The sequence below is a fragment of the Podarcis pityusensis genome, assembly GCF_964106645.2.
Source record: "Podarcis pityusensis genome assembly, chromosome: 16".
NCBI classification, from domain to species: Eukaryota; Metazoa; Chordata; class Lepidosauria; order Squamata; family Lacertidae; genus Podarcis; species Podarcis pityusensis.
Genome location: NC_138041.1, coordinates 42218926 through 42231493, shown reverse-complemented (window position 1 = coordinate 42231493; position 12568 = coordinate 42218926). Strand labels below are relative to the sequence as shown.

At 42.9% G+C, this 12568-nt stretch overlaps 1 protein-coding gene across 1 annotated transcript in view; it reads left to right on the top strand.

Moving 5' to 3' along the window:
* The window catches only part of MYO18B (myosin XVIIIB), a 300711-nt gene that overhangs the window by 195273 nt on the left and 92870 nt on the right, over positions 1-12568 (top strand). The window contains exon 36 of the mRNA XM_080986568.1: positions 11297-11410. Within this exon, the coding sequence (XP_080842694.1) occupies positions 11297-11410 (114 nt within the window). The remainder of the gene's footprint in view (positions 1-11296; positions 11411-12568) is intronic.

Sequence of the window (12568 nt, the reverse complement as noted above, 5' to 3'; positions counted from 1 at the left end):
GGAGACGTAGGCAATTACAGCTAGCACACATCTATAATTAGGATAATAATTCTGGGTAAATAGCATCTGTGAGCTGCAGCTGTTTCTACCTGGCTTGATGGGAGGAGGCAGCAGGAGGAAATAGATGGTCAAACCTTTTCTGGGCTGATGCCCTTGGCTGTGTGTTTGCAGCAAATGCTGTCCTCACAGCCAGTCTCTACTTGCCATGCCATTATGTGCAGGAAAGTCCAGGTGTCTGGCTCCTTTGCAGAAAAGCAGGGTTAGGGAGGGATGGTTAACAATGAAGAAAAATGTTGGGAGGAGGGAATCTAAGCCGTTTCCCTGCCTTCTGCATTTCCTGATAAAACTCTTTCCCCAAACTGAGCTGCATGCATATATTTGAAAGTGGGAACTAAAAACACCTGAACTGCTATGAGATATATTCTCCCCATTCTGAAAATACTGTGAGGGTGGCAAGCATTGCCAAAATCTCACAGTTGTGGGTGAGTTTTCTCAATCCATGTATTTTTTTATGTGATTTTTATGTGATTATTTGATAAAACTAGAATACTGACTCCTGTTCATACATGCATCTGTATTGGACTACAGCATGGATTTTAACCTCATTTCTGTCTTGGTCGTTTGGATACTGAAGCTGTGATTGCTAGACTTCCTCCTTTGCACTCAGCATGCAAAATAAGCTCTACATTTTTTAAAAAGTGTGTATCCCATCACTGGCAGAGGAAGGGGGTGCGGTGGTGCGGGCCCCCCTGGGTGTCATCTCTGAGGGGGGGTGACATTGCCCCCCGCCCCCCTGAGCCGCTCGTCACGGGTGGCACCCCCTGGGATGCTTGCCTCGCCCTGCCCTGTGGGTGGCTAGCCCTGCCCCTGGGTGAGCAGCATGCGCGCCGTTCTGGGGGCCGGAGCAGCTAGCTCCACCTCTGTTTCCCATAATAGATCATAGAATCATAGAATCATAGAGTTGGAGGAGACCACAAGGGCCATCGAGTCCAACCCCCTGCCAAGCAGGAAACACCATCAGAGCACTCCTGACATATGGTTGTCAAGCCTCTGCTTAAAGTCCTCCAAAGAAGGAGACTCCACCACACTCCTTGGCAGCAAATTCCACTGTCAAACAGCTCTTACTGTCAGGAAGTTCTTCCTAATGTTTAGGTGGAATCTTCTTTCTTGTAGTTTGGATCCATTGCTCCGTGTCCGCTTCTCTGGAGCAGCAGAAAACAACCTTTCTCCCTCTTCTATGTGACATCCTTTTATATATTTGAACATGGCTATCATATCACCCCTTAACCTCCTCTTCTCCAGGCTAAACATGCCCAGCTCCCTTAGCCGTTCCTCATAAGGCATCGTTTCCAGGCCTTTGACCATTTTGGTTGCCCTCCTCTAGACACGTTCCAGTTTGTCAGTGTCCTTCTTGAACTGTGGTGCCCAGAACTGGACACAGTACTCCAGGTGAGGTCTGACCAGAGCAGAATACAGTGGCACTATTACTTCCCTTGATCTAGATGCTATACTCCTATTGATGCAGCCCAGAATTGCATTAACTTTTTTAGCTGCCGCGTCACACTGTTGGCTCATGTCAGGTTTGTGGTCAACCAAGACTCCTAGATCCTTTTCACATGTACTGCTCTAAAGCCAGGTGTCACCCATCTTGTATTTGTGCCTCTCATTTTTTTTGCCCAAGTGCAATACTTTACATTTCTCCCTGTTAAAATTCATCTTGTTTGTTTTGGCCCAGTTCTCTAATCTGTCAAGGTCGTTTTGAAGTGTGATCCTGTCCTCTGGGGTCCTGTCCTCTGTGATCCACCCCTCCCAGGGGGTGCGATCCTGTCCTCTGTGATCCACCCCTCCCAGTTTGGTGTCATCTGCAAATTTGATCAGGATGCCCTTGAGTCCATCATCCAAGTCGTTGATAAAGATGTTGAATAAGACCGGGCCCAAGACAGAACCCTGTGGCACCCCACTAGTCACTCTTCTCCAGGATGAAGAGGAACCATTGATGAGCACCCTTTGGGTTCAGTCAGTCAGCCAGTTACAAATCCACTGAGTGGTAGCATAGTCAAGACCGCATTTTACCAGCTTCTTTACAAGAATATCATGGGGCACCTTGTCAAATGCCTTGCTGAAATCAAGGTAGGCTACATCCACTGCGTTCCCTTCATCTACCAGGCTTGTAATTCTGTCAAAAAACGAGATCAGGTTAGTCTGACATGACTTATTTTTCAGAAATCCATGCTGATGACTGGAGGTATTAGTCTTCTCACCACAAGCCTTTAATCAAGGGAATGGAGCAGCTCCTTTACAAAGAAAGGAGAGAGAGAAAAGGTTTTCTCCCAATACTGTTACTTGTGGATATCAGATGAAGCTGAATGTTGAAAGATTCACTTGATCCTTCCTGAATCATCTGCAGCTCTGGCTTAAATATTTTGCACGGCAGAACTGTTTATCAACAAATGCAAAAGCAAAACATAAGCAGAGCCTGTCAAAGAGACCCTCTCGTCCCTTCCAACTGTACAGTTCTATGATTCTCTGAAAGGGTTTCCCACATTTCCCTAGGATGAAGAGCATTGTTCTCCAGTGCTCCCTTTGCCATCATTTTGGCAGCTTCCCTCATCTGACATGATGGCTTTCACTTTTAATCTGGCCTGAGGAGAATTTTCCCCTCTGTTTTTTCTGGGTGTTAATGCCACATTTAAAAATTAATCTCCACTGGTCTGCTGGGCTCTTCTTTGACACCAAAGACAGATGATGTTCATTGACTTTCATTTTCCCTTCATCTCATTTGGGCTTAATTGGGCAATCTGTTATGATTTGACAAAGGCTTTTACGAAACACTGCTTGCTTTTTTTTAACACCCCCCAAAAAGAGTTTTTTTCTGCAACATTGACCTTTCTGGGAGCTGTTGCCAGACTAAAACAGGCTTTCTCTCACCCGAGTCAAAGACTCAGTTTGGCCCCCACACCCCATGCGTGTTTGCACACACATACCTCAACAGATTTGTTTTAAAAGGCATAAAAGTCAGCAATATATTATTTGAATACAAAGTTTTATTTTTTTATACTATGTTTATTGATTCCTTATGTTTTCTTTCAGCCCCCTTTCTCTTACGTTAGGAAGGCAGGCATGGTTAATATGCACTGAGCCAACCATCCACCCCGCAAAAGCAATGCAGCAAAGCTGTAAATTGAGACTTACACTGCAAACCTTGGGTGGAGAAAAGGGAACAAAGAAGTAAATAACTATGCTACTTTTAATTCCTTATACTGGGGAAACACTTGCAGTGTGTAACAACTTTTAAAGATTTTTAAAATACATACACTTTTAAAGATTTTTAAAACTTATAAAGATTTTTAAAATACATACACAAAACTAATGTCTGAAAAATAATTGCTAATTTCCCGATCACCCTAGATATGCAACATAACCTTAGGAAAACAGGATAAATTAGGCAAAAGACAGCCAGGTATTTTAAAGTGATTGTTAAATTCTTCCACGCCCACAAAGTCTTTCCAAACCAGTCTGCTATCGTACAAACACATGTATGTCTTCATCATACACTCATGCCTTCATCATACAGGCAGACACCCACCCCCAAGTAATGAATATTATATGCAAGCATTTCACTCCATTCAGAACTTGGAATGCATTTCAAATAACTACGGTCGGTTGTTTCATTGAGCTACACACAGGAAAGTAAGGGGGTGAACAATTTCCCTGCCAAATGCAAGCTAGTCAGCCAGGTTGTGATAGGATTGCAATGGAAGGACATTTTCTACTTGAAATAAGACTTGCAAAAAGCATTTCTTCACCTTACCTGGAACCTAGCATGATTACAAAAGTATCATTTCCTGAAATGAGTAATCAAACCAAAATACAATTGAAGGAAGCTTGCTCAATAATAAATTTACACGTCAAAACTCCTTGAAAGGGTTTGCACAGAGTTACCATCTATACATCCTTTTTTATAAATTCTCCATTAGGGTATAACATGCTGAAAAATTCACTGTTGCTGCACATGGAAGCTCTACTTTTGACAAACAATTTATTGCTCATTTTCCCTTTGGTTATACAGTTATAATACTTCTGGGTGTAAGTTTACTCTGCTGCCCAGCTTGTTGGGGTGCCACTCCCCACAGGTCTCTCCTGGTCAGCAAAAGAAGGAATCTCCTGCCAAGTTAAAGAAGCAAAGAGCGGTCAGTAGACCTGATCTTTATTTGTTGCAACAAGGTTCAAACACACAAAGAGTAGGAACCCCTAGCATGGGCTTGCATGGACTTTTAAGACCTCCCTCCCTTCCCATAATACATTTCCAGATATATCACCAACGTGTCACTAAGAAGAAGGGAATCTGCACAGTAACATGAGTCCATCATTCATCCCTGTTATCAGATTCAGTTCACCACCTAAGTATCCACCACCAAGAGAACAATAAAATACCCCTCCACCCAAGATGCTGTTAGTTGTCAGGGACTCCAGTGCTCGCACTCCCTCCCTGTCTGCTTCCTCCCTTCCCCTCCCCAAATGTTTGCCTTCAACACTCTGTGGCCCCTGAATGAGCACGCTCTGTCCTCCTTGGACTGTCTCTTCTCTTCTCTTTCTTTCTTTTTAAAAGTTGCAGGCTAACATATTTCTGCACTGATGATGATGGGGAAGGGAGCAGTTGACAATGGCGCTGGCTCCATCTGTGTCATCCTGCCTTCATAATAATAATAATTTAAGAATAATTTATTTTTTTATACCCCTCCCATCTGGCTGGGTTTCCCCTGCCACTCTGCTTATTGGCTGGAGTGTGGCGGAATTTGCAGTTTTTAAGAGAGGATGGGTGGAAACTAGGATCTGGCATGCAGGCATCTCATGTCTCTGTGTACAATGTATATTTGCCTGCTTTTCCAGTAAATATGAGAGCTGGCGAATTCCTGGCAGTGGAACTAAATGCTAACAGCAGAGGGTTAAACCTCGAAAATCTCCTAATGACAATAATGGCTTCTCAAGCCCCAGATGAGTAATAAAAAATAGAAAGCTGCAGTAACTTTAAAGGACAAGGTGTTTTTGCTGGATGAAATGGGTTTTAGCAGGCATGGTGCATTAGCCCCCCCCCCCCCCCGCAGCTCAATAGCTCATGGCTGGGATTTGTTCATTAAGAGGCTTTTGGAGCTGGGTTTTGTGGGAGTAAATCCTTTGCCAAATCCTTGGGTGGGCAGGGGGGTGGGGGTGTTCCAAAGTCACACTTTCTGCCAGAGGAAGTTTCTCTTGCACCCTGTGACTGCGGGAGAGAGACCATGTGGGATAGTGGTTAGTGTTTCTGACTAGGACCTGGGAGCGCAGGGTTCAAATCCCCACTCAGCTATGAAACTTAGTGGATGTGACCTTGTGACTACACTGCCTCTCAGGCTGGTCTACTTCTCAGGGTTGTTGTGGGAATTACAGGAGGAGGGGGAGAACCCTGCATATGCCAGGGGGGCAGTGAGATATACGGTAAATGCCCTAGTTTTGTAATGCTGGTCAAGCTGGTCATATGACCATAATTGTGGCTGCAGGAGAGTAGCAAATAAATGAGAAGCACCCAAGCTGCCCTCTTAAGTGGATATTATAGGTAAGACAATACAGGTAAATCCAGTAGACATTATTATTATTATTATTATATTTTAAAAATAATGTTTGGTTTTATTATGGATCTTTATTGTTTTATTTTCTATATAGTTTATTCTTAGGCCCACTGCTTAGAAATGCTAATGACTGAGTGGTATATAAAGGCCTTAAAATATCATTATCATTATCATTATCATTATTATTTTAAATAAACTTACTAGTCACTCTTTTTGCTAGTGCAGCCTAAAGTGAATTAAAACAATATGTAAATAATATACATTTAGACCATCATAAAACAGAGCATAGAAAAATCTAAAATAAATTCATATTTTTAAAATGCAGGATTAAAACAACCTACCACCCAAGGAGGCCACAGATAATTAAAAGCAAAAGGCCTGGTGGAAAACAAATGTTTTTGCCTGGTGCCTAAAGATGCATTGCAAGGGACGCGGGTGGTGCTGTGGGTTAAACCACAGAGCCTAGGACTTGCCGATCAGAAGGTCGGCGGTTTGAATCCCCAAGACGTGGTGAGCTCCCGTCGCTCTGTCCCTGCTCCTGCCAACCTAGCAGTTCGAAAGCACGTCAAAGTGCAAGTAGATAAATAGGTACCACTCCGGCGGGAAGGTAAACGACATTTCCGTGCGCTGCTCTCGTTCACCAGAAACGGCTTGTCATGCTGGCCACATGACCCGGAAGCTGTACGCCGGCTCCCTCGGCCAGTAAAGCGAGATGAGTGCCGCAACCCCAGAGTCATCCGCGACTGGACCTTTCAAGATGCATTGCACAAGTGGGGAGCCACTTCTGAAAAGGTCCCTGTTAAGTTGTGGGTGAACATATCAGACGACACAGTGATTCTTCAAACAGCTCTTGTTTATTCCGAGGCCAGAACAGAACTGAACTGAAGAGCTCAGTCAGCCTGCTTATATAGAGCTCCAGAACAGCGTAACTGTTGCAACTTTCTAAAACTATTCAATCACTGAACGTCACTTTCAATCCTTCATTTACATGCACACTATCCAATCACTGAACGTCACTTTCGATCCTTCATTTGCATAACTATCTACAGTATCCCCCTGCTGGCCCAGGGTGAGAACTTCAGTACATAACAGTCCCATTCCGTGTGGCCACCTTCTGGACCTCCCATGGAGAGGGCAGAAAGAGGGCGACTCTTATGATGACCACAGATTCCAGGAAGGGTCATATGGGGAGTGGTGGTCCTTGAGGTACTGGGGTCTTGAGCTGCAAATGGCTTTACTTTGAATTAGGCCCAGCGGCTAACTGGTAGCAGTTGAGCCAGGATTTGTGTTATATGCTGAGACTGTCTTGCCCCAGTGAGCAACCTGGCCTCTACACCAGCTACAGTTTCCGAACTGTCTTCAAAGGTAACCACATATATAACACATTGCAGTAATCTAACCTCGAGGTTGCCAAGGCATAGGAGACAGAAGTTAGGCTATTCCAACTTCTTAGTAAAAGAAACCGAAATGAGATCTCCTCTTGCTGTGGTGTAGCATTCAGAGGTGCCAACTTGAATGAAATATTGGGGGAGGCAGGTAAGCCCCAACTCCACATAATCAGTCACATAGCATGGTGCATACACAACATTTGAATGGCAATACCCATCAACTTGGGTGGGTGGCCCCCTCAAATATTTTATTTGGGAGGCTGAAGAATCCTCAGCTCATAGGAGTGTTGGCTCCTATGGCAGCATTAATCTAGAAGAGGCTTCACAAATCTTTTTTTGGACTTCAATTCTCATCAGCCCCAGTCACCCCAACCATATGATGCTGGCCTATGGGGCTGATGGGGGCAGGTGCCTTGCAGAAGTTAGAAAAGACGAAGAGGATCCAACTTGGGACAGAGCTTTGCCAGAAAGCCAGCACATTTTGCAGCCTTCATCTCTCTGTTATGCATAGGAAGGGCAGCATTACGTTTGAAAACACATTGTCATTCTTTTTAGTTTAAGACCATCATGATTTCCAAGAGTGTCTCACAATCAGCTCTGCAAATTGCAATAACCAGGAGAATTCAACAAACAGGAGAAAGGGTGTTTTTTTCGGAGGAAGGGGAGAGAAATCCCCCAACTTTGATTTTTTTTTTTTTTTAACCCACAATCTGTATGTTCATCAGAATCAAAATCTCTTTAGAGTTTTGTTTGGTAAGTCTGAGGCATTCATTTTAAACAGGTATTTAACAGATGGCAGGACGCTGCCAACTTAACACTGTTGATCTGTTCATACATTATGCATCTTTTTTGATGGGAATTTCAATTTGTTTGTTCCCAAGTGGGAAGATTCCATTATACAGATGTAAGAAGCAAAAAAGAAAAGAAAAGAGGAAAGAGCAACAGAGATGGGGGCTGGGACCAAGGGAGCACCTCTCTCTCTCTCTCTCTCTCTCTCTCTCTGTGTGTGTGTGTGTGTGTGTGTGTGTGTGTGAACAACCTTGCAGAAAGGGGAGGAAGCAAGAAACAGATAAATTATCTGTGTTTATAACCTGAATTAAGGATGAGGAAGGGTGGTACAGCTATAGCTGTTAAACAAAGCTTGGGTTTTGGGGGGTTTTTTACAGCTAAAGAGACTTTTTCAGTTGTTGCTGGTGACTAGAAGATGCTTACATAAGATTAATGGGCCCTGAAGTCTGGTGGCTACTAGTTATTGGATATGCCCCATCAGAACTAAAGAGTCCAAAATTCTGTTTTCAGTAATGGCAAAGCAGATGCCTCTGGAAAGCCCACAAACAAGACATACCAGGCAGGAAAGAACCTTCCCCCATTCTATTTTGTCATCAGTTATCCTTAAAGATACACTGCTTCTGTATCTTGGAGATACAGCATATGACAATCATAGCTAATAACCATCAAGAGGTCTCTCCTCCTCTGTGAACTTGTCTGCCACATTTCTAAGCTTTAGGAGTTGGTGCCCATCCCCATATCATGCAGCAGAGAGTTTTCTAAGTCAGCTCCATGTTGCATGAAGAAGACCTTTCTCTGGCCTGCCCTCAATCTCCTGGTCAGCCATTTCATTGTGTGGGACTGTCCAGCCAGAGAGAAGCAGTTTGGCCTTGGGGGTCCTTTCAAGAGGCATCTGGTCATGGGAACAGAATGCTGGACTAGATGAGCCTTTTGTCTGATCCAGCAGGACTGCTTTTAGGTTCTTCTGGAAGGACCAGTCATGCTGAGACTCCCCACCCCCCTTCAGGGCTGGATTCAGCACAAGACGCAGGCCAAACGAGGGGGGGAGGGGTCACCTCACCTGAGGCTCCAAGTTTCCCCTTGAATAACCAGCCACGGTTATTCCCACCCATGTTATTTAATCCCACCTCATTCCCCAGGGTAGGAGAATTTAATTATCATCTGCAAAGTGTTCTGCATAAAAAGACAAGGCTGTTTTCAGCTCCTGCATGGAAAGGGATTCCTGCTTGCCATGAGTCTGCCTAAGCTATAATTCTCCCCCAAGACCTGCCTGTGGATTGATGGTAAATTACAAGGTGTTTCATCAAAATATCACCAAAGGCACAGCAATATCATTGTAGTAATATCACAGCTCTCAGAAAAGCTAAATGCTTCTCTGGCCTGGTTGTTGATGTTTGTGTTGTATTTCACTATGACTTGCGGGGCCCAGAGGGGATCCTGGTGCTTGATGCCTCTGACGGAGATGGATTACCTGGGACTGATGTGATCAGAAGCCCAGCTGGCTTATCCTGTTCTGAAAAGTTCCAGCTATGTATTTTGAAGATGCTTCTTCTGAGAGCATGTTACACTCAAGACAGAAACTGCCGAGGGATGACGGAAAAGGGAGGCTTGAAGCTTAGAAGCACTCCCCCCCCCCCGCCCCCCAAGCAAGTCTTTCAAACCTCATGGTCTCCTCTGCAAGGTCCAAAATGGAAATCATGAGGCTGGTCTGCCTCACCATTTTCAGCCCGCCCTCAGCTCCCACCCAGCCACCTACTCACCCACCTGCCTACTTCGACCAGTCGGGGGGGGGGGGGGACGACGACACTCCTTGCTCCTCCTTTCTCTCAGTGTTGTGCCATTCAGCAAAGATGAGAGCAGGGGAGCCTTTACCATATGTCCTGCCGGGGTGCAAAGATCTGCCCAGCGCCCCCAAATTTAGTTTAGCCCCCAAATTAACTTTTATTATGCTTATGTCAGACACCACACTGATGCCTTATCTCTTGTTTGTGAAAGGAGGAAAAAGAAACTTTTTTATTTGATCATTTATTTACAATACACTTATACTTGCTGAATGCTGCCGTTGTGAATGACAAGTGCCGCCACTGGTGTGGTGCGTCTTTTGTAAATGAGTGTACAAAGTTGAAAGTCCATGCACATTTCTCTCAATATATGCATTTTTGTACACAATTTTGCCATAGCCTATGCATTTTTGGAAACAATTCCAACACCCCAGTACAATTATTTTTGTACTGATTCACAAAATTTGGAAAAGAGTGAATTTCAAAGGAGAAACTATTGATTTAGGAAGTGTGGGTGTGATAAATTCACATTTACCAATCAAATATCTCCTCTATCCCTACCTGCCCTCCTCTTGGAGCTGCAGACCATTTTTTGGATTGAGTAAACTGAGCAAGCAAAAGCCACTGCACCCTCTACCCCCTCCACCCAAATAAAGACCTTCTTTTTGGAGAGTAGCACAAACAAGAAGTAAGAAAGAAAGGACAGAGGTAGATGGGATCACTGTGGAGCAGTGCAGTGAGTTATATAGCTCACCCTCCCACCCACCCCGTTCCCCAATCTTGTAGTGTAGAGTACTGTTATGCACAGTCTTAAAGCCTTTCTTGCATTGTATCACTAGATTGCAGGCATGAATCCCCCCTATATGCATTTTTAAAAAGCCAAACCAACACCACAAATATTCCCTACACTTAGAAAACTAGGACAAAATGGCCTTCTACTGATTTGCTTATTTTCTACATGCATGGAGCTGCTTTTTTATGTATGTTAAAAAAATTAAAAGTAGTGTAAAAGCTTTTTAAAAAATCGTTGTTGGAAGAAAGAAAGCAGCAGGAAGTACAACCACCAAACAATGCTGGAAGAGAGTGAGGATATTGGAGTTAATTCTCTCTTGTTCTGCCCAGTTTGGCTGCTAGCAGTTGAAGAAACCACAAGCAGCCCCAGCAGCAAATTAACACTCGCAAAATGCTCCCTTTTGGGGTGGGGTGTGTCTGCAAAGTGCAATTAGAGCTGTTTGGTAAAAAATCATTTGTGAACCCCACTTGTAAATAACTCACATCTTTGCAAACTACATACAATTTGCATATTTTGGCTAATTAATGAGCCTAGATTTACTGCAAGATTTGCCTGAAATAAAGTCAGGGGTTTGGCATAAGAAGTGGGCTCAGGCTTGCTGTGCAAAAGCAACAATTTCTCTTTGCCTTCCAACTATTGTCGCTGAGATGGGAAAGGAATGGGATTGCAAGAAAAGCAAGTTTTCCTACTGTGAGATGCTTGGTACTCTTGTGTCTCTAGCTAGAGCTGTGTTTCGTGGGCTGCATGTGTATGAAATCAGTGTCGCCAGTCCTCAGAGGAACATAGCTGTAAGCAGGCAGAGTTGTGATGGGCTTCAAAATGTAGAAACACTCTTGGAGTGAAATGTAAATAAATGTTGCTTAAGGGCAGAGGGAGAAAGCTAAGCTAGCTAAATGGTTTCCCCGGTGATGCATTGACTGCTTCTCGCTATGCATTTTGCAGCTGGAAGAGAGCACAGCCAGATGTGGAGAGGCTGAGAAGGCACAAAAGATGCTAGCTCTGGAGCTCGAGAACCTGCACCTTGAGCTGGAGACGTTCAGCAGGAACAAGAACTTGGTAGGACTCCGCAATGAAAGTTGCTGTGGCCCATGGTTATACATAATCTTTATTGATTTTCAAATATTAAAAACCAATGACAGCCACATTTTATCAATATCAAATTACAATTCCCATCCAAATATAGATCGTTTTAGTGACTTCCCGTGTGCTGGATTTCGGAGTGCAAAGTTCTTATTTCTTCCTGCTTCCAATATCTTGGTTAATCCAATTGCATTCAGTCCTGATCTTAGTCCCTTATCAACAGCTACTGATTTCTTGAGCTCCATTTGTGTTGAGATATTTAATAACAAAAAAAAATCCTTTTTTTAAAAAAAAATTATCTTTATTAATTTAAAATAAATATATTTATGAAAAACAGATGTACATACAAGTAAACAAACAAACAAACAAACAAACATACAATCAAATAAACAAATAACAGAAAAATCAAACAAACCACCACACTATAAGATATAAGAAGATTAATATAATTATCATCATCTATACTCCTGGTATTGAACACAATTATAAAATTTATAGAAAAGAAATTTAAAACTGACTTCCAATCAATCTCACTGTACTTTGTCTATCCATTACTTTATACCGCACAGTTGCATATTTCTTATATCATTTCTTTTTACCTCCCTACAAACTTATATTTATACAATACAGGGATCAGTCTAATTCTGCCAATATGTTTCCTTTTATTCCATAGTTTTCTAAATATTCTTTAAAGATTCTCCAATCCTTGTAGACATTTTGTTTCAGTTGGCCTCTTACTCTTCCTGTCGCTTTCACTAGCTGCAGATATTCTACCATTAGGATTTGCCAATCTTCCGTGTTGGGTATTGTTGTGTTTTTCCAATTTCTTGCTACTAAAATTCTGGCCACCGTTATTCCGTACATGAACAATGTTCTTTTCGATTTCCCTATTTCTTTTGGCAAAATGCTTAATAAAAATATTTCTAGCCTCTTTTTGAATGTTAATTTAAATAATTTTTTAAGTTCTACATATATTTTTCCAAATAACACAAATATCTGTACATTTCCACCACATATGCAAATAAGACCCAATTTCTTTATTACATCTCCAACATATAGGTGATCTGTTCTTATACATTTTAGCAAGTTTTTCTGGAGTTTGGTGCCATCTATACATCATCTTCATTGTGTTTT